This window comes from Tachyglossus aculeatus, chromosome 1 (genome assembly GCF_015852505.1).
Source record: "Tachyglossus aculeatus isolate mTacAcu1 chromosome 1, mTacAcu1.pri, whole genome shotgun sequence".
Taxonomy (NCBI): domain Eukaryota; kingdom Metazoa; phylum Chordata; class Mammalia; order Monotremata; family Tachyglossidae; genus Tachyglossus; species Tachyglossus aculeatus.
The window spans coordinates 73,736,157-73,757,242 of NC_052066.1; the positions used below are offsets into that span (position 1 = coordinate 73,736,157).

Genomic DNA, 21,086 nt, shown 5'->3' on the forward strand with positions numbered 1-21,086 from the left:
CTTCTCCTTGCTGCGTTGCCCTCAGACCTGGATCTTTAGCTTTTCTGCACTGGCGATTCACCCCGCCCTCAGATCCAGCGCTTAGAACAGTGCTTTGCACATAGTAAGCACTTAACACATACCATCATCATCATTATTATTATTATCCACAGCACTTCTGCCCACATCCGCAATTTATTTTAATGTCGGTCTCCCCCTCTGGACTGTGAGCTCTTTGTGGGAGGGATATGTGTTTACCAGCTCCGTTATAACTGTCCCTTTCCAAGTGCTTATTACAGTGCTGGGCACCCGATAAGCCCTCAATAAATACCATTGATTGATTGATGTACAAAAACCTCTTTGAGTCCTTTATTAATGTTCGGAGGATGTGTGTGGTACATACAATTAATAGCATCACACCAGCTACAGGAAGTACTGTGTTGCAGGGAAGTACTTCGAAACAAGGATCCCAGAGCACCGCCGCTGCTGCCTGCCCCGAACCGTCACAAAAACCCAACTCTGACACACGCAGGACAGACAAACAATACCACAAAAGTCACTTTGAAATGGTTGTTTTAAAAAAATGACCGGAGCTGGAAGTTCAAAACCAATTGAAATTTGAAATGTGGCAGATCTCCCAGTGACAGGGCACTGGTTTTACAAGGCTGCTTCGGACACGCAGACGGTCCGAAGGAACAACGACCGGTGGGCGGTGGGGTTGGGGGGTGGGGGGGGACGGGACGGACTGTGAGGGGCTTCATCTTCAGGGTCGAGAGACGCTTTCAGCGGTCCAAGCTGATGCTTTCAGTCCCGGTTCTGTATGTCTCTGGGCGGAAGGCCCAGACCCGCCTGCCACACGTTCGTGTCGCTGGTTCTGATTAGCAGCCACCGACACGTCAGGAGGGCTAGAAACAAATACACGACCGCCAAGCGGGTTGGAAACGGATGCGTCAGAAAGGAAGGTCTCTGTTCAACGGGCCGGATCGGCTACGGTCCCTCCAGGTCTCTGGGTGCCTCGGGTCGGACCCTCGCCTCGCCCTGTAACTCTTTTAATCTTCCTTTACGTGCATGTTCCACTTAAAACGCCACCGGAAAAGTCCCCCCGGCCCCCAAACCCCAACACCATTGTTCACCGTTGTTCATTGTTTCCACGGTCCAGACGCCTTTGGGGTTTAGACTTTTTCCTTTCGCTTTAATTTGGACACTTTCTTGACAGTCCCGTTCTTGTTTAGAAGCTTCAGAACCCGTTCTTTGTGATCTAAAACTTTCAGCATGGAGTCTCTGGCTTCGTTGATTTGATCCATCACAAGTTTACATCTCTGCATATTACCCTGAAACCACAGACGCCGTCATTATTCAGGTGTTTACGAGCTCTTTTAAGCCACCGTACTTACCTAGTATCTCTAATCAAGAATCATCATAATAATATGAATGGTATTTGCGAAGCACTTACTATATTTCAGGCACTGTCCCGAGCGCTGGAGTGGATACAAGCAAATCGGGTTGGGCAGAGTTCCTGTCCCACGTGGGACTCACAGTCTCAACCCCCATTTTGCAGATGAGGTAACTGAGGCACAGAAGCGAAGTGACCGGCCCAAGGTCACACGGCAGACGTGCGATGGAGCTGGGATTAGAACCCATGGCCGTCTAATGCCCAGGCCCCGGCTCCATCCACCGTGGTGCTGCTATAACATCAGGACTCTCATTTTTTTAAAAAAGGGACTTTCTAGTAATAAAAGAAAAGTAGATAACAGCACAAGTAGTTCAGTGGGGAAGACATAATAATCGTGGTATCGGTTAAACGCTTACTAATGTCAGCTGTGTGACTTCGGGCAAGTCACTTCACTGGGCCTCAGTTCCCTCATCTGTAAAATGGGGATTAAGACTGTGAGCCCCTGTGGGACAACCTGACCACCTTATAACCTCCCCAGCACTTAGAACGGTGCTTTGCACATAGTAAGCGCTTAATAAACGTCATCATCATTATTATTATTATTATTACTATGTGCCGAGCACTGTACTAAGCCTTGGGGACGATACAAGATCATCATGTCCCACACGGGACTCCTTCCTTCTTGCCTCCTTCCCTTCCCCACAGCACCTGTGTATATGTTTATGTGTTTGTACATATTTATTACTCTATTTATTTATTTATTTTACTTGTACCTATCTATTCTATTTATTTTATTTTGTTAGTATGTTTGGTTTTGTTCTCTGTCTCCCCCTTCTAGACTATGAGCCCACTGCTGGGTAGGGACCGTCTCTATATGTTGCCAGCTTGTACTTCCCAAGGGCTTAGTACAGTGCTCTGCACGCAGTAAGCGCTCAATAAATACGATTGATTGATTGACTCATAGTCGAATAGGAGGGAGAACAGGTTGTGAGCCCCACTGTAGATGAGGGAACCGAGGCACAGAGAAGTGAGGTGACTTGCCCAAAGTCACACAGCGGGTAAGTGGCCCACTGTTGGGTAGGGACTGTCTCTATATGTTGCCAATTTGTACTTCCCAAGCGCTTAGTACAGTGCTCTGCACATAATAAGTGCTCAATAAATACAATTGATGATGATGATGATGAAGTGGCGGAATCGGGATGAGGACCCAGGCCCGCGCTCTTTCCGCTAGGCTCCGTCGCTTCATGAAATAACCACAGGACGGCCCGATATCACTGATGAATAGACTAGAGGGGTAGAACAGTGCTTTGCACATAGTAAGCGCTTAACAAATGCCATCATTATTATTATTATTATTAGAGAGGACTAAGGTTGCTGTTCCTACCTGTATCAGTTCATTTATCCGGTGGAGGTCATCATCTGTTGCTGCCTTTTTCTTCGGGATTATTCCTTCTTGCAAGGTGGTGAGTCTCTCATACACGTCGTGCTCCAGATTAGTCTGGAAAAACGCAAATATTTAATAGGGCATATTCCTTCAGGCATTACACAGTCACTCGATCCGTCGAAATTATCTGTTCGGCTCTTACTGTATGCAGAGGACAGTACTGTGTAGCTCGGGGAGAGACTACAAGAGAGTTAGTAGGCATGATCCTCGCCCCAAAGAGTTATCAATCCATTCATTCAATCGTATTTATTGAGTGCTTACTGTGTGCAGAGCACTGGACTAAGCGCTTGGGAAGTCCAAGTTGGCAACATCTAGAGACGGTCCCTACCCAACAGCGGGCTCACAGTCTAGAAGGGGGAGACAGAGAACAAAACATGTGAACAAAATGAAATAAATAGAATAAATATGTACAAATAAAATAGAGTAATAAATACATACAAACATATATACAGGTATATATCTAGAAGGGGGGATGGTCACTAAGATAAATTATAAGCAAAAGGAAGCAACGGAGCATCACGATATGTAGATGGATGCAGCGGGGAGACGTGGAGATGAGAGATTAATCATGGAAGGCCTTCTGGAGGAGATGTGATTTCAGAAGGGCCTTGAAAATGAAGAAAACCGCGGTCTGGACGAAAAAGGGGAGGGCGGGTACGATCCAGAGTTCGATGGTGAGAACGGAGGACGTTCATTCATTCAGCCGTATTTACTGAGCGCTTACTGTGTGCAGAGCACTGGACTAAGCGCTTACTAGACTGAGTTAAGTTTTTAGACTGTGAGCCCATTGTTGGGTAGGGACTGTATCTATATGTTGCCAACTTGTACTTCCCAAGCGCTTAGTACACTGCTCTGCACACAGTAAGCGCTCAATAAATATGATTGACTGATTAAGAGGAATGAAGCGTGTGAGTTGGGGTGTGGTGACAGAAGAGGAGAGTTTTGTTTTGAAGTCTGTCTCCCCTCTTCTAGTCTGTGAGCCCGTTGCTGGGCAGGGACCGTCTCTATATGTTGCCGAATTGTACTTTCCAAGCGCTTAGTACAGTGCTCTGCACACAGTAAGCGCTCAATAAATACCAGTGAATGAATGAAGTAGTGGAGAGAAAACCGATCGAGTGCATTAAAAGCCAGTGCTCGGGATTTTCCGCTGGTGGAAGAGGAATGGCAATAATTAGAGGCTTTTCAGGAGTGTACGCAACACAGTTTTGGAGAAAAATGATCCGGGCGGCAGAGTGAGCTCACAGTGAGCCCTTCCTTCCCCTCCCCCTCGTCCCCCTCTCCATCCCCCCCATCTTACCTCCTTCCCTTCCCCACAGCACCTGTATATATGGATATATGTTTGTACAGATTTATTACTCTATTTATTCATTTATTTTACTTGTACATATCTATTCTATTTATTTTATTTTGTTAGTATGTTTGGTTTTGTTCTCTGTCTCCCCCTCTTAGACTGTGAGCCCGCTGTTGGGTAGGGACTGTCTCTATATGTTGCCAATTTGTACTTCCCAAGCGCTTAGTACAGTGCTCTGCACATAGTAAGCGCTCAATAAATACAATTGATGATGAGTGAAGTACGGACAGGAGGTGGGAGAGGCTGGCGGTCAGCAAGGAGGCTGGAATCTGGGGCTGGGTGATTTACTGGAAAGAGCCCGGGCTTGGGAGAGGTCGTGGGTTCTAATCCCAGCTCCGCCACTTGCCTGCTGTATGACCTTGGGCAAGTCACTTCTCTGTGCCTCAGTTCCCTCATCGGTGAAATGGGCATTGAGACTGTGAGCACCATGTGGGACAACCTGATCACCTTGTATCTACGCCAGTGCTTAGAACAGTGCTTGGCACATAGTAAGCGCTTAACATATTTATTACTCTATTTATTTATTTTACTTGTACATATCTATTCTATTTATTTTATTAGTATGCTTGGTTTTGTTCTCTGTCTCCCCCTTTTAGACTGTGAGCCCACTGTTGGGTAGGGGCTGTCTCTTATGTTGCCAATTTGTACTTCCCAAGCGCTTAGTACAGTGCTCTGCAAATAGTAAGCGCTCAATAAATACGATAGATGATGATGATGAACAAATACCATCATTGTTATTATTATTATTCGTCTAGTTGAGACGTGACAAGTGCCTTAAGAATAATAACAATAATGATGGTATTTGCTAAGCACTTACTATTCATTCATTCAATCGTATTTATTGAGCGCTTACTGTGTACTAAACGCTTGGGAAGTACAAGTTGGCAACGTATAGAGACGGTCCCTACCCAACAGCGCTGGGCGGGGAGATACAAAGTGATCAGATTGTCCCACAGTCTTAATCCCCATTTTACACATGAGGGAACTGAGGCCCAGAGAAGTGAAGTGACTTGCCCAAAGTCACACGGCTGACAGTTGGCGGAGCCGGGATTTGAACCCATGACCTCTGACTCCAAAGCCCGGGCTCTTTCCACTGAGCCGCGCTGCTTCTACCCCACCATCTAGTCTCTCGCCCTTCTTGGCCATCTTTCCAGGGGACCCTGAAGATTCTGGGGATGTCATGGAGGAATCAATCGTATTTATTGAGCGCTTACTGTATGCAGAGCACTGTACTAAGCGCTTAGTACAGGAAGAACTGATAGGATTTGGGGACTCACTGAATCTATACATTATATGTTATAAATTATCCATTCATATTAATGTCTGTCTCCCCCTCTAGACTGTGAGCTCACTGTGGGCAGGGAACATGTCTACCGACTCTGAGCCCACTGTCGGGTAGGGACCGTTTCTATATGTTCCCGACTTGGACTTCCCAAGCGCTTAGTACAGTGCTCTGCACACAGTAAGCGCTCAATAAATACGATTGATTGACTCTCCAGTACTGTACTCTCCCAAGCACTTGGTACAGTGCTCAGCTCACAGTAAGCGCTCAATAGATACGATTGATGATGATGATAATATGGGGGTCGAAAGAGAGGGGGTAGCTGAGGATGAGGCTAAAGCAATGGATATAGCACAGGCTTTGGAGTCAGAGGTCATGGGTTCAAATCCCAGCTCCGCCAATTGTCAGCTGTGTGACTTTGGGCAAGTCACTTCACTTCTCTGTGCATCAGTTACCGCATCTGTAAAATGGGGATGAAGACTGCAAGCCCCCTGTGGGACAACCTGATCACCTTGTAATCAGTGGAAAGAGCCCGGGCTTTGGAGTCAGAGGTCATGGGTTCAAATCCCGGCTCCACCGATTGTCAGCTGTGTGGCTTTGGGCAAGTCACTTCACTTCTCTGGGCCTCAGTTCCCTCATCTGGAAAATGGGGATGAAGACTGCAAGCCCCCTGTGGGACAACCTCATCACCTTGTAACCTCCCCAGAGCTTAGAACAGTGCTTGGCACGGTGCTCTGCAGTGCAAGTGCAGGAGTGGGGGAAGCACACTGTGGAGGAGGTTGTTCATTCACATTCCTATTTACTGAGCGCCTACTGTGTGTGCATAACAAATACCAAAATTATTATTATTATTATTATTTATAGTTTTGTTTTGTTGTCTGTCTCCCCCTTCTAGACTGTGAGCCCGTTGTTGGGTAGGGACCGTCTCTACGTGTTGCCGACTTGTACTTCCCAAGCACTTAGTCCAGTGCTCTGCACACAGTAAGCGCTCAATAAATATGATTGAATTAATGCATGAATGAATGTCTCTATATGTTGCCGACTTGGACTTCCCAAGCGCTTAGTACAGTGCTCTGCACACAGTAAGTGCTCAATAAATATGATTATTTATCATAAATAAATAATACAATACAACAATACAATACAATACAACAATAAACAGACACATTCCCTGCCCACAATGGACTCACGGTCTAGAGTCGGGGAGACAGATCTGCATTAATATAAATACAGGAATTACAGATATGTACATAAGTGCTGCGGGGCTGGGAGCAAGTCAGGGTGATGCACAAGGACGTGGGAGAAGAGGAAAGCCTGGTGATGGCGGTGAAACGTGTGATTAGAGAGGGACAGGCGAATGAGAAAGTTGAGTTCGGCAAACGGAGCGAATTTAATAAGTATAATAATGGTATTTGTTAAGCGCTTACTATGTGCCAGGCACTGTTCTAAGCACTGGGGTGGATACAAGATAATCGGATAATAAGACTGTTTGTCTGTTTATTTGCTGTTCGGTTTGAAGATCCTGGCCCTGGACACTAAATTTCTACAATTTCAGCGCTTAGAGCAGTGCTTTGCACATAGTAAGCGCTTAATAAATGCCATTATTGTTATTAGAATAAAGCCAAGAATGCCCCTGATTATTTTGTCGTTACTGCTTCCGCATCAGAGCACAGCCTCGAGGCTGTGAGACTTTAGACTGTGAGCCCACTCTTTTAGACTGTGAGCCCACTGTTGGGTAGGGACCGTCTCTATATGTTGCCAACTTGTACTTCCCAAGCGCTTAGTACAGTGCTCTGCCCACAGTAAGTGCTCAATAAATACGACTGATTGATTGATCGATCGAGGCCCCATCCAACGTGTAGGTCCATTCTGAGGGTCGGGAGAGAGTGGTAATATTCCGCTTGGAGACGTGCAGTGCCCCGGGAGGAATGACTGTACAGTAATCAGTAATCTGTTTTATTTTATTTTACTTGTACATATTTATTCTATTGATTTTATTTTATTAATGTTTTGCTTTATTGTCTGTCTCCCCCTTCTAGACTGTGAGCCCGCTGTTGGGTAGGGACCGTCTCTCTCTGTTGCCAACTTGGACTTCCCATACAGTGCTCTGCACACAGTAAGCGCTCAATAAATACGATTGAATGAATGAATGAATAATCGAATTTGGATCTTTAAAAGGAGGCTGTTCGGGCAGGGAGTTCAAATGGGACATGGTGGCCAACAAACCTCCACTCTCCACATCTATTCACAGCCCAACTTCAATCCTACCTCCTTCATGAAACTTTCCCTCTCATCTCCGCTCCCTATTCTCCCTCCTTCCCGGTTCACCTATTTACACCTGATTCTCACCTCGCCCCCTCCACCCTTCTGTATATATTCTTACTCTGTTGTTTCCCTTATCTAATTTATTATGTCCGCCTCCTTCTAGACTGTGAGCCCGTTGTTGGGTAGGGACCATGTCTATATGTTGCCGATTTGTACTTCCCAAGTGCTTAGTACGGTGCTCTGCACACAGTAAGTGCACAATAAATAATAATAATAATAATGGTACTTGTTAAGCGCTTACTACGTGCAAAGCACTGTTTGAAGTGCTGGGGAGGTGACAAGGTGATCAGTTTGTCCCACGGGGGGGGGCTCACAGTTTTCATCTCCCAGACTGTGAGCCCACTGTTGGGTAGGGACCGTCTCTATATGTTGCCAACTTGGACTTTGGAGTCAGAGGTCATGGGTTCAAATCCCGGCTCCGCCAATTGCCAGCTGTGTGACTTTGGGTAAGTCACTTCACTTCTCTGGGCCTCAGTTCCCTCATCTGTCAAATGGGGATTAAGACTGGGAGCCCCCCGTGGGACAACCTGACCACCTTGTTACCTCCCCAGCGCTTAGAACAGTGCTTTGCACATAGCAAGCGCTTAATAAATACCATCATTATTATTATTATTATTATTATCCCCCGATGCCCCAGTGACAGTCCTGATGGTCCAGCGGTTCAGACAGGGCATTTCTCCAACTTCTTCTCCGAGCCTCAGTTCCCACATCTGTAAAATGAGGATTAAGACTGGGAGCCCCACGTGGGACAAGCCGATCACCTTGTATCTCCCCATCATCATCATCATCATCAATCGCATTTATTGAGCGCTTACTATGTGCAGAGCACTGTACTAAGCGCTTGGGAAGTACAAACTGGCAACATATAGAGACAGTCCCTACCCAACAGTGGGCTCACAGTCTAAAAGAACAGTGCTTGCTTTGCACATAGTAAGCACTTAACAAATGCCATCGTTATTATTATTATCTAGCTTTATTTCTATTTGTTCTGACGACTCGACACTTGTCCACATGTTTTGTTTTATTGTCTGTCTCCCCGTTCTAGACCGTGAGCCCGCTGTTGGGTAGGGACCGTCTCTAGATGTTGCTGACTTGTACTTCCCAGGTGCTTAGTCCAGTGCTCTGCACACAGTAGGCGCTCAATAAATACGATTGAATGAATGAATGAATGAATGAATCCCTACCTCCGTGCAATCGCTTGGCACCTGGGAACTTTTTACTTACCAGCTGCAGTAACTGGGCCGCACAGAGGTGAACTTTCCAGCCTTGAGCCCGGCAGGACACTCCTTTCTGGTTGGCTATCTCCTGCAGCATGGCCTTCTTCTCCTCTGGAATCGCAGATGAAGACAGGGGACATTATGCATTGCTTTTTCCCAGGTCGGCCGAAAGGTTTCCACGGCCTCAGCAGCAAGAGTCCGAACGCCTAGCAGGTCGCTCTTGAAATAATCGCGGGGGCGGTTCCACAGTGCCGAAGCTACGTCCTTGCAAGAGCCCTCATTAACGAAAACTAGGGCTGCCGTGCTTAATGGTTTTGGCGCTGCGGACAAATAGTTCCTTCTGAAGACTCAGCGCATCGTAAACAAAGATGCTCGCATTGTTGGATAATGTTCCCCGGCTCCCTAACAGAGGTCTTGTTTTGTTTTGTTGTCTCTCTCCCCCTTCTATTCATTCATTCAATCGTATTTATTGAGCGCTTACTGTGTGCGGAGCACTGTACTAAGCGCTGAGCTCACCTCCTCCAGGAGGCCTTCCCAGACTGAGCCCCTTCCTTCCTCTTCCCCCTCTCCATCCCCCCCATCTTACCTCCTTCCCTTCCCCACAGCACCTGTATATATGTATATATGTTTGTACATATTTTATTACTCTATTTATTTATTTATTTTACTTGTACATATCTATTCTATTTATTTTATTTTGTTAGTATGTTTGGTTTTGTTCTCTGTCTCCCCCTTTTAGACTGTGAGCCCACTGTTGGGTAGGGACTGTCTCTATATGTTGCCAACTTGGACTTCCCATGCGCTTAGTACAGTGCTCTGCAAGTAAGCGCTCAATAAATACGATTGATTGATTGATTGACAAGGTGGCAACATCTAGAGACGGTCCCTACCCAACAGTGGGCTCTCAGTCTAGAAGGGGGAGACAGACAACAAAACAAAACATACTAACAAGATAAAATAGACTAAATATGTACAAACAAAGCATTCATTCATTCATTCACTCATATTTATTGAGCGCTTCCTGCGTGCAGAGCACTGGACTAAGCGCTGGGGAAGTCCAAGTTGGCAACATAGAGAGACGGGCCCTACCCGACAGCGGGCTCACAGTCTAGAAGGGGGAGACAGACGACAAAACAAGTCAAATTAGAACCCAGGTCCCCTCGCCGCCGCCCCTCCAAACCGTGAGCCGGTCGTTGGGTAGGGACCGTCTCTCTCTGTTGCCGACTTGTCCTTTCCAAGCGCTTAGCACAGTGCTCTGCACACAGTAAGCGCTCGATAAATACGATTTATTGAATGAATGAATGAGGTCTAACCAAAATGCACAGTGAAACCACGAGTTACAGAAGAACTGAGTATATTATAATTGTCGTCTTAACAGCTGGAGAAACTTAAAGCAAGGGTTCAATGAGAGCAGCTTGACTTGGCCAATCTCCAGGATTCAATGTTCCCAGCTTTATCATTATTATTCACAATAAAAGAATTGCTAAACATTATGAAGCTCCGAACTAAGCCCTGGGGTAAAAACAAGATATTTAGATTAGATACATCCCACATGGGGCTGACGGTCTAAGCTATAAACATTTTGCCCAGACTATCAAGCGCTTAGTACAGTGCTCTGCACACAGCAAGCGCTCAATAAATATGATTGATTGATTAATATAGACCTCGATAATGAGGACAAAGACACTGTTTAAGACCCCAGTATAGGGTCTCGGAGAACTCTGATAATAATAATGGTGGTATTTGTTCAGCGCTTACTATGTGCCAAGCACTGGGGTAGATACAAGGTGATCAGGTTGTCCCACGTGGGGCTCACAGTCTTCATCCCCATTTTACAGATGAGGTCACTGAGGCACGGAGAAGTGAAGTGACTTGCCCAAGGTCACCCAGCTACCAAGTGGCGGAGCTGGAATTTGAACCCATGACCTTCTGAATAATAATAATAACAATAATAATAATAATAATAATAATAATAGCATTTATTAAGCGCTTACTATGTGCAAAGCACTGTTCTAAGCTCTGGGGTAGATACAAGGTAATCAAGTTGTCCCACGTGGGGCTCACAGACAAAGCCCATTTTCCAGATGAGGGAACTGAGGCCTAGAGAAGTGAAGTGACTTGCCCGAAGTCACACAGCTGACAAGTGGCGGAGCCGGAATTCGAACCCATGACCTCTGACTCCAAAGCCCGGGCTCTTTCCACTGAGCCACACTGCTTCTCTGTAATCTCTGCTTCTTCTGAATCCCACCCCGACCCCCACTGCACAGGGTAGGCCAGTGTTAAACTCCCCCTCTCCCATTAGACTGGGAGCCCGCTGTTGGGTAGGGACCGTCTCTATAGGTTCCCAACTCATGCTTCCCAAGCACTTAGTACAGTGCTCTGCACACAGTAAGCGCTCAATAAATACGATTGAACGAATCTCAGAGGGTAAGGAACTCCAGTCTGCTGTTGCCCCCTCTGGACTGTAAGCTCATGGAGAGCAGGACACAGGTCTACTGACATTTCTGTATTGTAATAATAATAATAATAATAATGATGATGGCATTTATTAAGCGCTTACTATGTTCAAAGCACTGTTCTAAGATCTGTAATAATAATAATAATAATAATAATAATAATAATAATAATAATGGCATTTATTAAATGCTTACTATGTTCAAAGCACTGTTCTAGGATCTAAGATCACGCACCGTCCTAAGAGCTGGGCTGGATACGAGCAACTCGGGTTGGAGGCAGTCCCTGCCCCACATGGGGGTCACGGTCGCCACCCCCATTTTACAGATGCGGTCACTGAGGCACAGAGAAGTGAAGTGACTTGTCCAAGGTGGCACAGCAGACAGGTGGCGGAGCAGGATTAGAACCCATGACCTCCTGACTCTGAGGCCTTTGCTCTACTTCTCTACTTTCCCACGTGTCTTGTTGGGTCGAGACCGTCTCTTTCTGTGGCCAGATTGTACTTTCCAAGCGCTTAGTACAGTGCTCTGCACACAGTGAGCGCTCAATAAATACGAATGAGTGAGTACAGCGCACGGCCCAGAGCAAGCACTCAAAAAACACAATTGATGATCATGGACCAAAGTCACTACTTTTCCAGAGAAAAATGAAGATTAGTCTTCAGAGAGCCCAGCTTTTACGCCACTTCAACTTCTGACACAATGGTCTCCCCGTCTAGTCTGTGAGCTCGTTGTGGGCAGGGAATGTGTCTGTTTGTTGCTGTAGTGTACTCTTCCAAGTGTTTAGTACAGTGCTTTGCACACAGTAAGCGCTCAATAAGTACGACTGAATGAATGAATGGAGTTTTGGGTTTTTTTTCAAAGCCGGGCGTGCTGCTAGTTTTGTTCTGATATTGGATATTTTGTGTAATTCACGTTACTACCTATGCTCTGGGCTTCTATTGTTTCTAGGTAAATATCTAAGGAGGAAAATGAAGAATGCACTTCTCTCTAGCAATCAGTTGTATTTATTGAGTGCTTACTGTGTGCAGAGCACTGTACTAAGCGCTTGGGAGAGTACAACGCGACAGAGTTGGCAGACACATCCCGGCCCATCTACACAAAGGAGAGTCTGATAAAAACTGAGACGCAGCATGGCCTAGTGGAAATCGATCAATCAACCAATCGTACTTATTGAGCGCTTACTGTGTGCAGAGCACTGTACTAAGCGCTTGGGAAGTACAAGTTGACAACATATAGAGACGGTCCCTACCCAACAGTAGGCTCACAGTCTAGAAGTCTGGAAAGAGCATGAGACTGAGAGTCAGAGGTCATGCCTGTTGTGTGCCCTTGGGCAAGTCACTTAACTTCTCCATGCCTCAGTTTCCTCACCTACAAAATAGAGATCAATCAATCGTATTTATTGAGCGCTTACTGTGTACAGAGCACTGTACTAAGCGCTTGGGAAGTACAAGTTGGCAACATATAGAGACAGTCCCTACCCAACAGTGGGCTCAACAGTCTGTTCTTCTGTTAAAGTCTCAGCCTTGTGTGGGACAGACTGTCTCATCCGACTGTAATCATAATAATAATTATGGTGCTTGTTAAGCACTTACTATGGGCCCGGCACTGTACTAAGCGCTGAGGAGGATACAAGCAAATCGGGTTGGACCCAGTCCCTGTCCCACGTGGGGCTCGCCGTCTCGCTCCCCATTTTACAGGTGAGGTAGCTGAGGAACGGAGAAATTAAGTGAGCGGAGAAGCAGCGTGGCTCAGTGGAAAGAGCCTGGGCTTTGGAGTCATAATCATCATCAATCGTATTTATTGAGCGCTTACTATGTGCAGAGCACTTTATTAAGTGCTTGGGAAGTACAAATTGGCAACATGTAGAGACAGTTCTTACCCAACAGTGGGCTCACAGTCTAAAAGGGGGAGACAGAGAACAAAACCAAACATACTAACAAAATAAAATAAATAAAATAGATATGTACAAGCAAAATAAATAGAGTAATAAATATGTACAGAGGTCACGGGTTCAAATCCCGGCTCTGCCAATTGTCAGCTGGGTGACTTTGGGCAAGTCACTTCACTTCTCTAAGCCTCAGTTACCTCATCTGTAAAATGGGGGCTAAGACTGTGAGCACCCCCTGGGACAACCTGATCACCTTGTAACCTCCCCAGCGCTTAGACCAGTGCTTTGAACATAGTAAGCGCTTAATAAATGCTATTAAAAAAAAAGAAGTGGCTTGCCCAAGGTCACACAGCAGGTAAGTGGATTAGAATCCAGGTACTTGAATAGTTGACTAAATATTTGAATACGCACATAAACATCTCAGTAAGGAAGGATCCTTTTCTTGGAACACCACTGAGCCCACATCTCTGCATTCTCTGCAGCAGAAAAGTGGCGGGGCTGAGGTTCGAACCCATGACCTACTGTTCCCCAGTTCCACGCTCTATCCACTGTGCCATGAGGTAGGTATAGTACCTACCTCAATGCTCAGTACATAGTAAGTGCTGTATAAATACCGCAAGTATTATTATTTTGCACTGAACCGACAAGTTCATGCACACCTTCCTGATTTGAGATTCCCCTTATGATCAAGGAGCAGAAACACATTGTGTTAGAAATAGAAGTGTCATCAGAGAAGCAGCGTGGCTCGGTGGAAAGAGCCCGGGCTTTGGAGTCAGAGGGCATGGGTTCGAATCCCCGCGCCGCCACTTGTCAGCTGTGTGACTTCGGGCAAGTCACTTGACTTCTCTGGGCCTCAGTTCCCTCATCTGGAAAATGGGGATTAAGTCTGTGAGCCCCACGTGGGACAACCTGATTACCTTGTATCTACCCCAGCGCTTAGAACAGGGCTTTGCACATAGTAAGCGCTTAATAAATGCCATTATTATTATTACTATGATTATTATCATGTGGTAATTCCCATCACCTGAGATATACCTTCTACCAGCTTAACAAATACTATTATTATTATTATTATTGTTATTATTATTATTATTATTATTATTATTATTATTATTTACCTAGGGAATAAATTCTACCCCCGGGGATTGTGAAGATCCACTTTCATGGGACTTTTCTCCCCCTTCTAGACTGTGAGCCCGTTGTTGGGTTGGGACCGTCTCTATACTAAGATACTAAGTACTTGGCAGGGAAGCAGTGTGGGTCAGTGGAAAGAGCACAGGCCTTGGAGTCAGAGGTCATGGGTTCCAATCCTGGCTCCGCCGCCTGTCAGCTGTGTGACTTTGGGCAAGCCACTTCACTTCTCTGGGCCTCAGTTCCCTCATCTGGAAAATGGGGATTAAGACTGTGAGCCCCCTGTGGGACAACTTTATCACCTTGTAACCCCCCCAGCGCTTAGAACAGTGCTTTGCACATAGTAAGCGCTCAATAAATGCCATTATTATTATTATTCTCTGGGCCTCAGTTACCTCTTCTGGAAAATGGGGATGAAGACTGTGAGCCCCCTGTGGGACAACTTTATCACCTTGTGACCCCCCCAGCGCTTAGAACAGTGCTTTGCACATACTAAGTGCTTAATAAATGCCATTATCATTATTATTATTATTCTCTGGGCCTCAGTTACCTCATCTGGAAAATGGGGATGAAGACCGTGAGCCCTCTGAGGGACAACCTGATCACCTTGTAACCTCCCCAGTGCTCAGAACAGTGCTTTGCACATAGTAAGCGCTTAATAAATGCCATTATTATTATTATTATTATTATTATTCTCTGGGCCTCAGTTACCTCTTCTGGAAAATGGGGATGAAGACTGTGAGCCCTCTGAGGGACAACCTGATCACCTTGCAACCTCCGCAGTGCCCAGAACAGTGCTTTGCACATACTAAGCGCTTAATAAATGCCATTATTATTATTATTATGTTACCGACTTGCACTTCCCAAGCGCTTAGTGCAGTGCTCTGCACCCAGTAAGCGCTCAATAAGGGCGACTGAATGGATGGGAAGTCTCACCTTTGACTCTGACATCACTGTATCGCTGAAAGTGGTGATAAGCAGCTTTCCAGGGATTCCGGTAATGGCGGAGCAGAGTAATAGGGGGTCTCGGGCGTACAGGCACGTACCTCACACCTTCCTCATCTGTTAAAAAAAAAGAGAAAAAGCAAAATGGTCATGCATTTATCCTCGAATTTTGTATTTCCACTGCCTATTAGCTGCAGTTTCACTATTTAAGGCGTAATAATAATAATAACGATGGTATTTGTTAAGTGCTTACTATGTGCCAAGCACTGTTCTAAGCGCTGGGGTACATACAAGACAATCGGGCTGCCCCTCATTCATTCATTCATTCATTCAATCGCATTTATTGAGCGCTTACTATGTGCAGACCACTGTGCTAAGCGCTTGGGAAGTACAAGTTGGCAGCATATCATCATCATCATCAATCGTATTTATTGAGCGCTTACTATGTGCAGAGCACTGTACTAAGCGCTTGGGAAGTACAAATTGGCAACATATAGAGACGGTCCCTACCCAACAGCGGGCTCCCAGTCTTAATCCCCATTTGCCAGATGAGGTGGCTGAGGCCCAGAGAAGTGAAGCGACTTGCCCGAAGTCACCCAGCCAATACGGGGCGGAGCCAGGATTTGAACCCACGTCCTCCGACTCACAAGCCCGGGCTCTTGCCAACGAGCCACGCTGCTTCTCTGCTCGAGTAGCGAACCCTCGTTTGAAGACTAGAAAGAGCCGGAGGGGCGGGTGGAGGGAAAAAAAACAAACGGTAAAGGTTTCTTAGACAACCACGTCCGCGGAAGTCATCCTTACCGATATACTCCTTGGGAGGAGACTTTCGCTTCTCCGCCTTCACCAGCAAACTCTTGGCGGTGGACTTCTCGTCGTCGGTGCTATTCGCCTCCATCATGTCACCCTCCTCGGTGGAAATCACGTGCTGCTGCTTCCGGGGCTTTTTCCGCGGGGACGCACCCGGCGGGAGCTCGCTCGGAGGCAGAGACAAGTTGTTGGCCAGCAGAGCAAGAGACGGAGACACGGTGTTCGGCGTCAGAGGCGGAACTGCTGACATGGGAGAAGGGAAATGCGTGCGTCTACTGAGCCCCGATCGACAGTCGCGACGAAAGGCCGACCTCTAAGTGTGAGGCTAAAGAGGTCTTCATTCAGGATGGCCGCAAAAAACAGGTTACCTCTCCCAGTTCATTCATTCAATCGTATTTATTGAGCGCTTACTGTGTGCAGAGCACTGGACTAAGCGCTTGGGAAGTACAAATTGGCAACATATAGAGATGGTCCCTACCCAACAATGGGCTCACGGTTATATGGTAACCGTGGTTATATGGTTATATGATTGATGATATGGTATCCGATCCTCGAGGCGCTGCAGATTTTTTTTTTTTTAATTGAATTAATCTTCAAAACATATCTTTGACCGCTCAAACCACCTTCTCTTTCTTCAGTGGTCTCTTCAATCAATCAATCAATCGTATTTATTGAGCGCTTACTGTGTGCAGAGCACTGCACTAAGTACTTGGGAAGTACAAGTTGGCAACATATAGAGACGGTCCCTACCCAACAGTGGGCTCACAGTCTAAAAAGGGGGAGACAGAGAACAAAACCAAACATACTAACAAAATAAAATAAATAGAATAGATATGTACAAGTAAAATAAATAAATAGAGTAATAAATATGTATAAACATATATACAGGTGCTGTGGGGAAGGGAAGGAGGTAAGATGGGGGATGGAGAAGGGGACGAGGGGGAGAGGAAGGAAGGGGCTCAGTCTGGGAAGGCCTCCTGGAGGAGGTGAGCTCTCAGCAGGGCCTTGAAGGGAGGAAGAGAGCTAGCTTGGCGGATGGGCAGAGGGAGAGAGGGCATTCCAGGCCCGGGGGATGACGTGGGCCGGGGGTCGATGGCGGGACAGGCGAGAACGAGGTACGGTGAGGAGATTAGCGGCGGAGGAGCGGAGGGTGCGGGCTGCGCTGGAGAAGGACAGAGGGGAGGGGAGGTAGGAGGGGGCGAGGGGATGGACAGCCTTGAAGCCCAGGGTGAGGAGTTTCTGCCTGACGCGCAGATTGATTGGTAGCAATCAATACCCAACAGTAATCAATCAGTACCCAACAACGGGCTCAGGGTTATATGGTATCTGATCCTTGAGGCGCTGCAGATTTTTTAAAAAATCGAATTAATCCTCAAAAACATATCTTTGGCCGCTCAAACCACCTTCTCTTTTTCCAGTGGTCTCTTTGGACACCTGTCCACGTGTTTTGCTTCGTTGTCTATCAGACTGGGAGCCCGTTGTTGGGTAGGGGCCGTCTCTATAAGTTGCCGACTTGGACTTCCGAAATGCTTAGTACAGTGCTCTGCACACGGTAAGCACTCAATGCGACTGAATGAATGAATGGATCTCTTTTCTTTTTTCTTATACGAATTCCCATTGCTTCAAGATGACAAAATTTGGACACAGAGAGATCGAAGCCCTTGTCAGGGGTCACAAAATGGTGTAGTGGGGATTAATAACGCGAGTCCCTTGCGGGGGACACGGAACCGCGTCCGACTTGATGAGCTTGTATCTACCCCAGTGGAACAGTGCCTGGCATATAGTAAGCACAGAGTAAGACTGTAACCCCACTGTGGGCAGGTAATGGACGGTTTAGTGTCACACTGTACTCTCCCAAGTGCTTAGCACAGTGCTCTGCATGCAGTGAGCGCTCAATAAACAGGGCTGAATGAATGAATGAAGCATTTAACAAATACCATAAAAAAATAACTGACGCTACAACAAAGAGCAAACCCAATTTCCTGACTTTTTGAGGTCAACAGTCTCAGGTGCAATAACCCCTCGCCACTCAAACCATGTGAGGGACGATGGGGATAAACACACTTTCCGCTTTGTCTGGGAAGCGGCGTTTATGGGAAGAAAACGGACAATGGAAAGGGACACAAGAGAAACGAGAAGGAAGGGACACGACAATGGAAAATAAACTATCTGGTTGGGAAGCTGAGGTTATTTCTAAAAACGATGGATTTTATTTTACCGCTCAAACCACCTTCTCTTTTTCCAGTGGTCTCTTTAGGCAAATTAAATCAGCGCCCGTGTTAACAGGGGAGTAATCTCAGCTCCATCCATCAATCGTATTTACTGAGCAGAAGCAGCGAAGAAGCGTGGCTCAGTAGAAAGAGCACGGGCTTTGGAGTCACAGGTCATGGGTTCAAATTCCGGCTCCGCCAATTAATAACGTTGGTATTTGTTAGGCGCTTACTACGAAGCACTGTTCTAATGATGGCATTTGGTAAGCGCTTACTACGTGCAAAGCACCGTTCTAAGCGCTGGGGAGGATGCAAGGTGATCAGGTTGTCCGACATGGGGCTCACAGTCTTCACCCCCCATTTTATAGATGAGGTCACTGAGGCACAGAGAAGTGAAGTGACTTGCCCAAGGTCACCCAGCTATTGGCGGAGCCAGGATTTGAACCCATGACCCCCGGCTCCCAAGCCCGGGCTCTTTCCACTGAGCCACGCCGCTTCTAAGCGCTGCCGTTGTCAGCTGCGTGACTTTGGGCAAGTCACTTGACTTCTCTGTGCCTCAGTTCCCTCATCTGTAAAATGGGGATGAAGACTGTGAGCCCCCCGCGGGACAACCCGATCACCTTGTACCTCCCCAACGTTTACAGCGGTGCTTTGCATACAGTAAGTGCTTAATAAATGCCATCGTTATTATTATTATTATTACTACGCGCAGAGCACCGTTCTAAGGGCTGGGGAGGATACGAGGTGATCAGGTTGTCCCACATGGGGCTCACAGTCTTCACCCCCCATTTTACAGATGAGGTCACTGAGGCACAGAGAAGTGAAGTGACTTGCCCAAGGTCACCCAGCTGACCATTGGCGGAGCCGGGATTTGAACCCATGACCCCCGGCTCCCAAGCCCGGGCTCTTTCCACTGAGCCACGCCGCTTCTAAGCGCTGCCGTTGTCGGCTGCGTGACTTTGGGCAAGTCACTTGACTTCTCTGTGCCTCAGTTCCCTCATCTGTAAAACGGGGATGAAGGCTGCGAGCCCCCCGCGGGACAACCCGATCACCTTGTACCTCCCCAGCGCTTACAGCGGTGCTTTGCACACAGTAAGCGCTTAATAAATGCCATCGTTATTATTATTATTATTACTATGCGCAGAGCACCGTTCTAAGCGCTGGGGAGGATACAAGGTGATCAGGTTGTCCCACATGGGGCTCACAGTCTTCACCCCCATTTTACAGATGAGGTCACTGAGGCACAGAGAAGTGAAGGGACTTGCCCAAGGTCACCCAGCTATTGGCGGAGCCGGGATTTGAACCCATGACCCCCGGCTCCCAAGCCCGGGCTCTTTCCACTGAGCCACGCCGCTTCTAAGCGCTGCCGCTGTCGGCTGCGTGACTTTGGGCAAGTCACCTGACTTCTCTGTGCCTCAGTTCCCTCATCTGTAAAACGGGGATGAAGACTGCGAGCCCCCCGCGGGACAACCCGATCCCCTTGTACCTCCCCAGCGCTTAGAGCGGTGCTTTGCACACAGTAAGCGCTTAATAAACGCCATCGTTATTATTATTACTACGCGCAGAGCACTGTCCGAAGCGCTTGGGAGAGTACGACAGATTGGCAGCCCCGTTCCCTGCCTGCAGTGAGCTTACTAGACGGGAGAAGCGATCCCCGCAGACGATGATTTTGCTCCTTAGCCACATACCGGAGACTGGCCGCATGATGTCCATGGGCTCCATTTCTTCTTTAATTTTGATGTCAGGCACGGCGGGCCCCAGGACGGCGGAGAGGGCGCTTCCGACCACCGCCGGCGGAGGGGCGGCTGCGAGGGTGGGGATGGGGATGGGAGAGGTGCCGGGCACCGAGCCCGGAATGCCGGCCAGGGCGGCGGCCGGCTGCGACGGCGGGCTGGCGGCCGCCAGGATGCCGGGAATGGCAGGCGCCGGGGGCTGAGCGCTGGGCGGGATGGCCATGGTGGGCTGGTCCCCGCTCTGGCTGGACACGGCATCCACAGACACGGCCACCGGCGCGCCCATGGAGACGTGGATTTCCGATTTAGGCTTCGAGCTGAAACACCAAATCAATCAGTCAATCGTATTTATTGAGCGCTTACTGTGTGCAGAGCACTGGACTAAGCGCTTGGGAAGGACAAGCTGGCAACATAGAGAGACGGTCCCGACCCACAGTCTAGAAGGGGGGGACAGAGAACAAAACCAAACATATTAACAAAATAAAATAAATAGAATAGATATGTGCAAGTAAAATAAATAGAGTAATCAAGCAATCGATCGTATTTATTGAGCGCTTACTGTGTGCAGAGCACTGGACTAAGCGCTTGGGAAGGACAAGTTGGCAACATCTAGAGACGGTCCCTACCCAACAGCGGGCTCACAGTCTAGAAGGGGGAGACAGAGAACAAAACCAAACACATTAACAAAATAAAATAAATAGAATAGATATGTGCAAGTAAAATAAATAGAGTAATCAATCAATCGATCGTATTTATTGAGCGCTTACTGTGTGCAGAGCACTGGACTAAGCGCTTGGGAAGGACAAGTTGGCAACATCTAGAGACGGTCCCTACCCAACAGTGGGCTCACAGTCTGGAAGGGGGAGACAGAGAACAAAACCAAACATATTAACAAAATAAAATAAATAGAATAGATATGTGCAAG

General features: G+C 47.3%; 1 protein-coding gene across 3 annotated transcripts in view; it reads right to left on the bottom strand.

Moving 5' to 3' along the window:
• Positions 1-694: 694 nt before the first annotated feature.
• Positions 695-21,086, bottom strand: part of SAP130 (Sin3A associated protein 130) — a 104,439-nt gene continuing 84,047 nt past the window's right edge. For 2 of the 3 annotated variants that reach the window (XM_038747742.1, XM_038747728.1), the window contains 6 exons: positions 20,117-20,478; positions 16,213-16,461; positions 15,403-15,528; positions 8,999-9,102; positions 2,757-2,870; positions 695-1,310 (listed from right to left, as the gene is read on the bottom strand). In XM_038747742.1, the coding sequence (XP_038603670.1) occupies positions 1,152-1,310; positions 2,757-2,870; positions 8,999-9,102; positions 15,403-15,528; positions 16,213-16,461; positions 20,117-20,478 (1,114 nt within the window). In that variant the 3' untranslated portion in view covers positions 695-1,151. The remainder of the gene's footprint in view (positions 1,311-2,756; positions 2,871-8,998; positions 9,103-15,402; positions 15,529-16,212; positions 16,462-20,116; positions 20,479-21,086) is intronic. The other variant, XM_038747734.1, reaches the window with a different exon arrangement.